At 35.8% G+C, this 13,060-nt stretch overlaps 1 protein-coding gene across 1 annotated transcript in view; it reads right to left on the reverse strand.

The window, feature by feature from the left end:
• Nucleotides 1-13,060, reverse strand: part of SPATS2L (spermatogenesis associated serine rich 2 like) — a 237,913-nt gene that overhangs the window by 45,547 nt on the left and 179,306 nt on the right. Inside the window, exons 6-7 of the mRNA XM_044669666.1 lie at nucleotides 1,936-2,142; nucleotides 17-152 (exon numbers count right to left, since the gene is read on the reverse strand). Coding sequence (XP_044525601.1) covers nucleotides 17-152; nucleotides 1,936-2,142 — 343 coding nt within the window. The remainder of the gene's footprint in view (nucleotides 1-16; nucleotides 153-1,935; nucleotides 2,143-13,060) is intronic.

Raw genomic sequence — 13,060 nt, forward strand, 5'->3', positions numbered from 1 at the left:
GAGTTGAATGGCTTACCAGCTGTGTAACTCAGCAAAAGCGGCTTTGATCTTTTTCACTGAATTATCCACTTCCTCTTTGATCATTACTCGATATCTGGTCAGAGATACAGTGCAGCGCTGTAAGTCCTTCACTGATTTCTCAATATTGGGACCTAAAATTAATTGTTAAACAAGAGAAAAAATGTTAAAAAAAAAAAAAAGGTGAACATGCGGTCTGAGGATCTTTTTCATTTGTGAAAATCAAATTTCCAAATGGAGCTTTTCCTCTTTTATAGTACAAAAAAAGAAAGCACAGGCCATGCTGGAAGAACATTAGAGCAAACTTTTCATTAAGTGACTTAAGCTGGGCAAGGGAGAAGGTGATTCCAGGGCAGCTGGGCTTCTTAGGGGACTCCAGCAGAAAAAGATGAGACAAGTGAGCTTCTCCAATAGGGTCATTTTGGACTATTCTACCCCCCATACTCTAATATGTCTGTACTGTCATAAATACAATTTCAGCTGTATACCAGTAGGAAACTTTGTACTATTGGCCATCTTGGTAAAGGAGGCTCTTTGTAGTAGAGCCCAAGAACTTGTGTGGAGTTGACACAGTGATTGGGAGAGGCCTAAATGAGGTAATGGCATGAAATATGGACAAGAGGTATTTCAGTTCAGGATTCTGTTGTTCTTAGAGCTAGGCAGCATGTAATTATAGAAACAACATCCAAACCAGGTTTATTTGAGCTAATCTTGCCCTATTTCCTAAAATTGTCACCAAGGTTTTGTATATTTCCCAGAAATAAATAGGCAAATTGTTCTTATCTCAATAAAGGCATATTTATCACACACACACACACACACACACACACACACACACCTTTGCAAAAGTTGAGAAAGTATTTCAAAATGGAGCCCCCAAAAATGGATATTATTGAATGGGAATTTGAAAGGAGAATTCTATCAAGTCTTCTGGTAAACAGAAATATTATCTATTCTTTTCTGTCCCCTGCTTCCCAGTTCTATTCAACCAATGTTTATTAAGTGCTGACTATAAAAGCCATTGTACTAAGCACAAGCTGAAAAGTAGTCCTGATCCTCAAGGAGTTTACTTTTTATTGGGGTGGGGAGAGAGAACAATGATAGACATTGATGAGTAACCAAAAACACTGTAGAAAGTACCAATGAAGTAACCTTTGGGAGAGGGAGTAGTGCTAATTACTTGGAGGATCAGAAAGAAATTATATAGGAGTTTTCATTTTATCTGCACCTTGAATGGAGCCAGGAATTCCAGAAGGCAGAGATTAAGAGAGCTCATTCTAGGCATAGGGGTGCTCTCTAAATACCCTTCCTCCTTTGAGATACTGTGATTTTATAAACCTCTTTCTTTTTGAATAATCCTGTGTGTGTGTGTGTGTATACATATATGTACAAATAACATGTTTCAATATTATTAAAATATTACATGGTATGTTATTTTCAATCCCTATTCATGAGTTATTATTTTTAAGCAGGTTAACTGAATTAAATGTAAATGGATAATATTTTTTCTGATATAAACAATAGCATATCTAAAGTAAGGATTAGTTTCATTTAAAATGCTTACATTTTACTTTTAATAATATGTACTTTATAGGTTATTTGGATAAAGAAAATCTTATGGCAAAATATTATAAAAATTGGCCATCTATGCTTTATTAAAATAGTAGCCATAGAATTGGGTACTTAGGAAGAAGACTTGGTCTACTTAGGTGTACAACACTGTCAGATTAGTAAGAAAGAAAGCACACCCGCTTATTTATCAACATTTATTGCAGGAAGAAATACTTCATCCTACTTCTCTTTTCATTAAGATGCATTGGGTCTCTTCTAGATATACATTAGTGCTGATGCAAAGGCTTATAATCTAATCACTTTGCTGGACACATTAAATTGCTTTCAGGAAAGAAATCACTTTACCTCTTTTCTTCAACACTTCATCTGCTGCAACTTCAGGATGAGTGGCAGGAGCACATGACTTAACAATAGATGGTTTTGACTTCGGTCTGTTTGTGTTGCAATACTGTGGCTGGGCTGAAGCTTGCAGGCCATCTGACCTCTCTGTTCCTGGCACAGGTTTTGGGTTCACATCTAGAGATAGCCTTTGTCGGGGCAGTCTGCTGCCTTCTGTAAGAAAACACCAAATACTAACTGTAAAGTGGTAAACTAAGAACATTGCCAATATTGAAAGAAAGAGGCAATAATGTTTTGTTTATGTGTTGGTAGTGATGCCTGTCATTGCAAAAAATAAAGGAACAGAATCCCCAGAAGATAACTACGAAGTGATTGTCATTAATGAAGTAATTGAACATAATTTTTTCCCCATTAAGTAAAAGTTTTAAGGAGTTTTAAACAACATTTCTTCAAGATGATGCATTCAAAAACATCACTGACTTTTCTCAAAGTACTAAGTTAATGATCATCATTCCTGATCATTAGCATATCTAAGACTGAATTTTTTCTCTTCCTCTTTAACGCTTTCTTCTAAAGTTTTTAATTCTGTTTTTTAAAAAATTAAATATATTCCTTTTCAATGAAAATACTATTATTTTCTCTCCCTCCTATTTTTCTCTATTCCCCATTAAAAAACAAAAAAGAAAAAATAAACCTTTTGTAACAAGTATATAGTCAAGCAAAAAAAAAAAAAACAAAACAAAACTGCTGCAATGACCGTATCCAAAAAAATATTCATTTCAGGCTCCACCTTGAGTCAATCACTTGCCTGTCATGAGGTAGATAGCATGTTTCATCACGTGTCTTCTAGAGTTGTGACTGATCATCATAATGATCAGAGTACTTAAGTCATTTAAAGTTATTTCTCTTTACAATGTTGTTACTATATAAATTACTCTACTGGTTTTTCTACTCAATTTTCCCATGTTTCTCTGAATCCCTATATCTCTTGATATTTTCTGTAGTGTCTCAATCACTCATGTTGGAATCTGTAGAATCATCTTTCATTTTCCTCCCCCCTCAACCCTTTTCATCCAATTTAATCTGTCACATGTCTTATTGATTGTTCAATACCTCCATAAAACTTCTGAATCTACCTTGTCATCAGGATTCATACTACTACCTTCCTGACTTAGGCCATTCACTTCTTATCCCCTATCAAAATTATTAAGATGCCCTTTTAAATAGCCTCTAGTCCCTTTCCCACTGTGTGATGTGTCTTATACACAACTGTCAAAGCCATTTTCCTAAAGATGATCCCATTAGATACCTGTCCAGGAAAACTAACTAACTAACTAACTAACTAACTAACTAACTAACTAACTAACTAACTCTCTCTCTCTNACTAACTAACTAACTAACTAACTAACTAACTAACTAACTAACTAACTCTCTCTCTCTCTCCCTCCCCTCTCACTCTTTCTTTCTCCTAGTAGAGAGAAGCTGGTCGAACGGTTGAAATTCTAGAGGCTGTATTAATTGTAAGTTAATTTATTAATCGACTGTTCAACACAATCTAAACAGGCCAGTTGATTCCTTCCATAATCCAAATGGTCACAAAGGAACAGGGTAAAAAAGGCTAAACCTCTCTTGTGTAGGCCTTCCATAACATTTGTGACCTTATCATTCAGTCCCTCTCTTGGACATTCCAAGACAACTCCGGTTGGTAAATAGCACCCCTGAGGAGGTGGACTTAGAGACCCCAACTCCTCTCTCATTACTTCATCACAGGAAGAGATGGTTTTTTGTCCATCCAAGGAAGGACACCAACATATCCTTTCCTTCTTTCCATGTGGCCAGGTCCAGGGCATACTCCTAATTAGTGTTCACCAAGTCTCCCAACCCTACCCTTAATCTTGTTATCCTTTTAAGATCTAAACAAAAGAAGGGAGAATCTAACCCAGTTTAAAAGCCTGGGGAAGAAACTGTTTTGGCTTGACCTTAGAAAAATCACTGTTTTGGAGTGGACCAAAGGGAAAATTATTTTACAAAAATATCCCAATTCAATATTAATTTCTCACCCTACCAAATAGTGATCAGCATTTCCATCATAGTTTACATTCTTAGAGTGTTGTTGCCTGGGAAACTAAGAGGCTAAGTGACTTTGGACTGTTGTACCAATCAGCATGTGTCAGGGGCAAGTCTTGAACCTGCATCTTTCTGACTTTAAAGGCCAACACATGATCTACTATACTGTTTCTCTTATATTAGTAAATACAAAATATATAAGGAAATGGGGAAAAAACACAAAGGAAAAACAAGGTAAGTCTTATGAGGGAGGGAGCCACTAGTAGCTTCTGGGTGAATCAGAAAAAGCCTCCTGAAAGAGATGGCACTGAAATTGGGCTTTGAAGGTTCTATGAAGTTTGTTAGGAGGTATAGTGGATAAAAGAGCTGGGCCTGGAGACAGGATGACCAGAGTTCAAATCTGGCCCCTGACACTTAGTAGGCAAAGTAGAAGCTCAATAAGTGTCTATTTAATTTGAAATGTTAATTTTTATTCTTTTTTCCCCCTTAAAGAAGAGAAAGAAAAAGGGGGAAATAAAAACTAAAACTGCCAAATGAAATAATTTTTCCACTGTAGTGAGTAAGGGACTAATTCTTGTGACTTAATCATTATCTCAATTTTTCTTGTGATTTGTGCATTTGTGACTCACTAGGTGGTACAGTAGAGGGCTAGCTGTGCCAAGGGTCAGGAAGATCTGAATTTAAACAAACCTTGTCTTACACACTTCTTAGCTGTGATCTTAGGCAAGCCTCTTAACTCCTATTTGCCTCAGTTTTCTCACCTATAAAATATTAATAATAATAATATCTACCTCTCAAGGTTGTTGTAAGGACCTAAAGAAGTAAAATTTATAAAAGTAAACCATAAAGTGCTATATAAATGATAGCTATGATTATTTTTTAAGGTCCAGGAAATCAGATTCTCTTCAGAGCTCTAGGTTCTTTGCATTTGTTTTTTTTTTTAGGATATTAACAATCATATTTTGTGCCTATTGACACTTTTGGATAGGTTTTTATTGGAAATGAAAGCTCCTTAATGGCAGGGACTATGTTATTTCCTGCTTTTGTAGATAACATAGATTGAATTATATTAATGCTGGAGCATATATTAAATGAGTGCTTTAGAGGTCTGAAAGAATGACTATCTCTCACCAAAACCTCTGGCAGGCTCAGCATATTTTTTGTAAATAATGTGGTGAGTTGTGGAACTGGTTTTTATTGGAGAGGCAGGCCTACCTGGAGCTGATGTAATTGTTACCCTTCCCTCTTCTATTTTCTACTAATAACTGATGGAATCTTCTCTCAACTGGCACTAACAAAGGAAGGTCTGTTACACTAAATAAAAGCCCTGAAAAGTCCAAGCAATTAAAGTTGTACTTATGGGATAATTAGTCATATCCTAAAAATAATCTTGGTGATAAAATATCAATAGTAAAATTACTATATCTCCATAAAGAAGAGAAATGGATGCCTTGTGACTTTTAAGCCTTGATGAGAGGAAATGGGGTGGGGAGGGAACATAGTCTTTGGCATCTATGCTTTGGGCTGTAGTTCCAGTTCAACCACAGAAACCCAGTGGTTGGGTTTCTTCAGCAAATTCCTTGACCTCTGTAGGCCTATTTTTTCATGTGCAAAGTAGAGATTATAATACTTGCTCTGCGAAGCTAACAAACTTGTTTTAAGCATGAAATGATAGAATAATCTTAGAATGGAACTTAAGAGCTGTAAGCGTCATTGGAAACTATCTAGTACAGTATTTTCCAAGCTAATTTGCTCATGAACATTTCTGGTCTTGAAACATATAGAGATACCTCATACATGGTGATCTGGCAGATTTAAGAGGTATGGTATATTCCTGAGATAAAAAAAGGATTTGGGGAAATTTTGAACCAAAATAGAAATAGGAATATAAGGTGGCTAGGTGACACAGTAGCTAGAGCACTGGGCCTGGAGTTAGAAAGACCTAAATTCAAAATCCAGCCTTAAGACACTTAACTAGCTAGAACTATATGATCCTTGGCAAGTCACGTAACCTTGGTGTGCCTCACTTTCTTGTGTGACTAGTTGTGAGTAATAAATGAGAAATTAATAAAGCATGTAGCACAATGGCTGGCATATAGTAGGAGTATATAAATGCTAAGTATTGTTATTATACATTCATGTAAAATGCTATACATATTTTTTTACATAAATAATTTTATGATTAATTCAGAAGAGAAACTACTATAAACATTAACCTTTTCTCAGAGAACTCTTAATTGGTTTATAGAACATTCATATGCTACAAATATTGTTTAAGAAATCCTGATCTAGTCTTAGACCCTCCCTTTACAGATGAACAAGCTCACAGTCACATAATAAGTTAATGGCACTAAAAATCATAAGGCACTAGATAGATATTCTTTCTCTTCCTTTTTATTATTATTGCAGCAAGTGTAAGAAACTTTGAAAAAAGAAATAATTTGTCCGGTTGTACATAGTGAAAATATTTTCCCCTTAGGATTTTCCTGAGAGCCATGTTTAGCTAATGGGTTATAAGAGAATTTGTTCACTAATATGCTATTGCTAATAATAATTATATATTTTTGTTTTTGCTTTTAGTAATATCATAAATTATTCATCTTCTAGTCCCCTTTCCTTCAATTAATATTTTTTTTTGTTTATACCCTTACTTTCTATCTTAGAAGCAACTCTTAAGATAGAAGGGTAAGGGCTAGGCAAATGAGGTTAAGTGACCTGCCTAGTGTCACATAGCTAGTAAGCATTGGAGGCTACATTTGAACTCAGGACCTCCTGATTTTAGGCCAGCACACTATCCACTCTGCCACCTAGCTGTCTTTCAGTTAATCTTCAACTAACATTTATAACATGAAGAAGAATACTGTAGTAGAGGGAGTCAGAAGTCTCAGTTTCTTACAAAACTTGGATAACACTTTCACTCCTCACAGCACTGGATTGTTGTCAGGAAAGAACATTTCAAACTATAATGCACCATACAGTCATGAGCTATTATATGAACTGCTTTTCCCTTAGCATTCACTGTGCATTGGTATTATTTCCTTTCTTCACTGCTAAATGGACCTAGAACTAAGTAGCAGAGTTGTAAAGTTGTCCACCTCTGGCACTAACTCAGTATTAAGGACACTGATAACCTACTACCTCAAGCTTACTGTCTATAAAATGAGAGGCAATAGAAAATTATCCCATAGAATATTTGAGTGATGTAGAGGGAGAGATATAAAAACTTCTTTCATAACAAAATCACATACTAAGTTGGGTTACAATGTTCATCCTGAGCACCTAGATAGTTTAGGCTATTTTACTCTGTAAAATTACTCGGGATATCTATGTGTAATTCACAGGTATCTATGCTATATTAAAAAAAAGGAAAAGAAAAGTAGACAGTTAAGCAGGATTTTAAGCAAACTTTTGAATTCAAGTGCGGAAAAATGAGGATAATTCTCACATTTACACCATTAAAAGGCATTGTATTTTTTTTTTAACTTTTAGAATTGATAATATCATTCTAAAGCAGAAGAGAGGTAAGGGTTAAGCAATTGGGGTTAAGTGACTTGTCTGGGATCACATGGCAAGGAAGTGTCTGAGGCCAAATTTGAACCCAAGACTTCTTGGTCTCCAGTTTTGGCTCTCGAACCACTGTAACATCTAGCTCTTTCAAAGACATACTATTTTAAGCAGAACTCTGTAAGTATTACGTTAATATGGTAACAGATAAGAAGTCAAAGGACCTAGTTTCAAATCTCGTCTCTGATACTCTGTGACCTTGGCTACACCATGTAACTTCCCTTGGCTTCATTTATCTCATCTGTAAAAGGAGAGAGTTAAACTAGATGGTGTCTGAGGTCTCTTCCAGCTCTAGATTTATGATTTTAAATAAGACCTATGGACTAGACTGATGCTGTTACCTGGCCCATCCCTATTCCTTATGTCCATTTGAAATGTTTTAAGCATATGAAAATGGAGAAATGAAGACTCTTTTTGCTTCAGGCTTACCCTGCCATATAAAATAATGGTCAAAACAGTCATGAGAGTTGTATGGCTATGAAAATCCTGACTGACCTAATACTTCATCATTGTGATTGTAAATCCCTTCTTGGAGGGATCTGAATTTGATTCAAGCTGAATTCATCATTAAATGCCTGCACATCAAAGAAAGCACAGCTTAGCCTGAACTTCTTACTGTGTACCCTTTAAAAACTTAATTAAGAGAAAATTACAGCACACAATGAAATATTTGGTCAAGGGGCATGAATAATGTAAATAAGCACTGTAAGCATGTATATGCTGTGACTGATCAAAGCGGTGACCTCTTAGCAGTAGTAAAGACTGAATTAATGCTATAATAAGGGTTAAAATATTTGCATTTAAATTTACCATTCAGAGGCACAGTTTTTTTCTGGACTTATCCCTGTTCCTTTCTTTTTCCTCTAGTAGCTGATGAGATTATTACTTTTTTTTTTTAATGAGAGGTATTTTTAAAATCAGAACTCTATAGAAAAGTTTTTGTTTTTTTTTGAACTTCAAAGAACATCCATTTTATTTTTGGAAAACAGAGGCTTTAAATTACAACCTAATACACTAGCTAACAGCTGTGGAAAGAACTACTCAAGATGTGAAAACTGTTTAAATGTAAGATAGTGATTAATGCTGATTAGCATGAGGAGATTATCAGAGAATTAGGATGTGAACAAGCAGAAACATAAATAATGTTCCTGGAATCTTTTTCAGGTTTCTGAAGTTCACTAACATTAGTTGCCTTATTGTTGATAAAAACTTTGAGGGTTGGAAAATCTGGATGTCTAGAGTGTTACTGTTCTGAGTTGTAAAGATGTCCACCTCTGACACTGGAGAAGGAACCTACCAGTTCTAGCCCAGAACAACAGAAGAAAGAACTACTCAGTTACCACAGATTGTGGATAATATCAACAATTCACTCCACTAATCATGAAAAAAAATCTTAGGAGCTCTTCTTGGTCAGTCATCTGCCTCTAGCCTTTGTTTGAAACCTTCTGTATTCTCATTCACTAGAATCCACTGTAAGCTTCAAGAGGATGGCTCCTGCTTGTGAAAAAGAATTATTGGAAACAAATGACATGAAGCCATTGGGGATACTTCCCAAATAAAGGCTGCCTGAGCCCCTCCTTCTCTTCCTTTTATGAAGAAGAAGAAGAAAAAGAAGGAGGAGGAGGAGGAAGAAGAGGAAGCAGCAGCAGCAGCAGCCACCGCCAGGAACACTTTGAGAAGTAAATGGATGATCTGGTAGTTTCTAAAATTTTTCTGATATTTCTGGTGTAGCAGAAAATAATATCCATCTTCAAGTTGCTGCCCACAATTTTTTAGGCTGAATCAGCAGAGGTAAGGAGAAGGAAGGAAGATGTAACCATTGTCATTAGTTAGCTGAGATACAAAATATTTCCCCACTGACCCCACCAGTTGGAAGAAGGGAGCAGCATTAACATCACTCTGTCTCTGACCGTTTCTGTTCATTTCAATTAAGTGTTAAGGAAGGGCAAAGGTTTATAGTACAACTTGGCACGCTTGAAGACTTTTTGTAATATCCAACAGATATTTAAACAAAAGTGGTGGCCTGATAAGTTCTTCTTAGTTCATCCAATGTATCTGCCACCCCCCTTCCAGCTTTGTGTCATTCAAATTTGATAAGGATATCATCCATCTCCTCAGCCAAATCCGTGCTCAAAATGTTAAATAGTATAGGTTCATGCATAGATCCCTACGAGAGTTTCCTGGAGACCATGTTCCAAATGAACTGGGAAATATTTAATGACTACTCCTTCAGTCCAGACAGTCAACTCACCTGAAATCAATTTAATTAAAAAAAATGTTTGTCCTCCATCTCTCCAGTTTTTCCTCACAAAAAATAGTTTGAGCCATTTGGCTCTTCTGGTTAAGATTCTTCTATATTTCTTATAAGTAACCCCAATAATTCTTCTACTTTTGACTTTTAGACCTCCAATTTAAATACCATGGGAATGAAGATAGGAGGAGCTTGTAAATGCCTGGGAAGTTGTCATGGTTCATGCACTTTCATCTAGATTTGATCTTTGGATCTATGACTTCAGAGAAATATGTTGAATACATTCACTGTTTTATTTTTTACTTAATTTTTCTCACACTGATTTAAAAAACCCCGTATCTCATTAAAACAATCTTTTTTTCCTGGGAAACTTATGAATACATCCAATGGATTTGTGTTAAACAATTATCAAACATACATTTTTTCTTAACATTATTTGAAAATTTCCAAAGACTTTTTTTCCTTGTCTACTCCTAATTTTCCCCTCAAAGCTTTGTATATTTATATGTAGTTGAGCTTTGCTGAAGGAAGTTTTCTATATCTACAAACAAGCTTTTCAAACATTACTTAAAGAGATTATGCCAACTACATAGCAGTCCTGAAACTAATTTTCAGCCATTTATACACTGTCTTATGATGGTACCAGACTACTTTGTAGATATAATTTCAGAGAAGCACATCTGAGCAAAACACAGTATTATTAAGCTGCTCTTTGTTAAATAAATAAATAAATGCATTTCTTAAAGATGTATAACACTGCCGAGCAAAATTACTGGGTTGTAACATGTCTGCTTCTGAAGTTCCAAATTTTTGTATTACTCAAAGCATACTTTGACTGTTCACTTAGAAGCAGATAAAAATGCCTGAGAGGGCAGCTGGGTAGCTCAGTGGATTGAGAGCCAGGCCTAGAGACGGGAGGTCCAGAGGTCCTAGGTTCAAATCTGGCCTCAGATACTTCCTAGCTGTGTGACCCTGGGCAAGTCACTTAACTCTCATTGCCCAGCCCTTACTGCTTTTCTGCCTTGGAACAATGCACAGTATTGAATCTAAGATGGAAGGTAAGCTTTTTTTTTAATGCTTGAAATATTGACTATGATACCTGGTAATTTAACAGAAATATCTACCAGTCCTTAAGCAACTGATCTCAGGATTACTAAACATAAATAGTATTAAAATATAGCTTTTTTTCTGTAGCAAATTAAAGCCTGACCAGCCCAAATCAACATTATTCAGTTAATAAGTTCTTCCCTCTTTGCCACTTCCAAATAATATAAATGATTATAGCTCATACAATTTAGTTTAGAGTATGGGGAGGCTTGGCTGCAAAATTGGAATTTATGACAGCCTGTCAGAAAAAGCAGACATGACCATAAATCTATATAACAAGGTAAGATGGTAATATTATATATCAAATCATAAAGAATCAAAATATTGATTCTTTTATAGATATGATCTATATATTATGGGTCCCAGTAGACTATATATAGGAGCAGGTAGATGGTGCAGCAGATAAGAGTGCCAGCCCTGGAGTCAGGAAGACTCATCTTTCTCAGTTCAAATTTGGCCTCAGACATTCACTAGTTGTGTAACCCTGGGTTAAGTCACTTTACCCTCTTTGCCTCAGTTACCTCATCTATAAAATGAACTGGAGAAGGAAATGGCAAACCACTCCAGTATCCTTGCCAAGAAAACTCCAAATGGGGTCACAAAGCGTTGGATATGACTGAAAAAAAAAAGACTAAACAATAACATGTTTCAGCAAAATTCACTATAAAAATAATTTCAAGAAAGCAAAAATCATATTTACTTATCAATTTCCATGAAATTGTATATCTATAACTGTGTATGTATGCATATATGTCTATGTGTATGTATGCCCACATATATGTAATGACTTGGAGAAATCAGAAAAGCCTCCAGTAGGAAGTGGGCTATGAGTGGTGCTTCATGGGAAGCCAGTGGTTCTGGGTATACCCTAGACATGGGGACCCTGTTAGGAGGCAGATGGAATGCTGGGTTCAGGGAAGAGCTGCAAAGACAATTTGACTGAACAGAGAGTGAGTGAAAAGGGATTAAAATGAAATAAGCCTGGAAAGGTAGGTGTGAACCAGATTGGAGAGAGATTTAAATGTTCAGTTGAGGATTTTCCATTTTATCTAAGGTAATAAGAAGCCACTTTAGATTTTTTGAGTGAGTGACATAAACTTGTATTTTAGGAATGTCAGTTTGGCAGCATTGTGAAGAGATATGTTTTCATTGTTCCATTGAATGACTATATAGGTATTTTTGGCTTTAAATGATGGGAGATAAATTTTCTTTTTAAAAAGCAACCAAAGACAAAATACAAACTCAGCCCAACCCTTTAATTCTGCTCTCCGCTTTTTGTAGTTACTTCTCATTTAGCAAATCACACTAACACCCCTGAACCACCTGCACATCTCTGGAAGCTACTTAACTGGTTAAGGCTTTAGAAAAAGGGAGATTCTGAATGTCAAAGTGTTATAAAAAGATAAAACACATGATTCACAGTCTGTTGCCCAAATGGGCCATCCAGAGCAAGTTTCCTTGAGCCTGTTTCATTACTGGTAAGTTTGACAAATGAACATCCATGAACAGATTGAAGATTGCCTTTTAGTCATGTTGAAAATCCACCCCCCCCCCAATCTGCCTGAAACTTCATAGTGCTCTTAAGCTTTCTTTCTTTAATTATTATTGGTGATAGCTAGTTATTCATTTGTTCTTCATGTTTTCAGGAGCTAGTGTACTTTTTTAAACTGGTTTTTGGGAATCACCTAAAAAAAAAAAACAAAATCAAAATAAAATGAAATATCGGAATCAAACTCTACAGAAAAAGCATTGAACTAGAAGTTGGGGAAACTGGGTTCTGATCCTGGCTCTGCCAGTAATTAGCTATGAAATTTTAGACAAGTCCTTTAATAGCTTTGAGCCTCAGTTTCCTAAACCAAACAATGAGGTTAGACTACACTGTGGATTTCACTTAGCTATACCAGTCGATGACTCCCTAACCATAATGACTTAGCCTGAAAGAAAGGCTTTCTTGTACATTGTTTTTTCCAGGATTCTTGCTGATCCATTTTCATTACGAAAACTATTGAAAATTTCAATTATTAGCTTCTTTGTCACCCTACTTTCTCTAGTGGGAAGAATAACTCATCTTCTTACCTTTCATTGGTTAGGAACAAATCTTTCTTTTTTCTCTCTAAATTCCTTACCTTCTATCTTAGAAGG

Source organism: Gracilinanus agilis, chromosome 3 (assembly GCF_016433145.1).
Source record: "Gracilinanus agilis isolate LMUSP501 chromosome 3, AgileGrace, whole genome shotgun sequence".
In the NCBI taxonomy this organism is placed as follows: Eukaryota; Metazoa; Chordata; class Mammalia; order Didelphimorphia; family Didelphidae; genus Gracilinanus; species Gracilinanus agilis.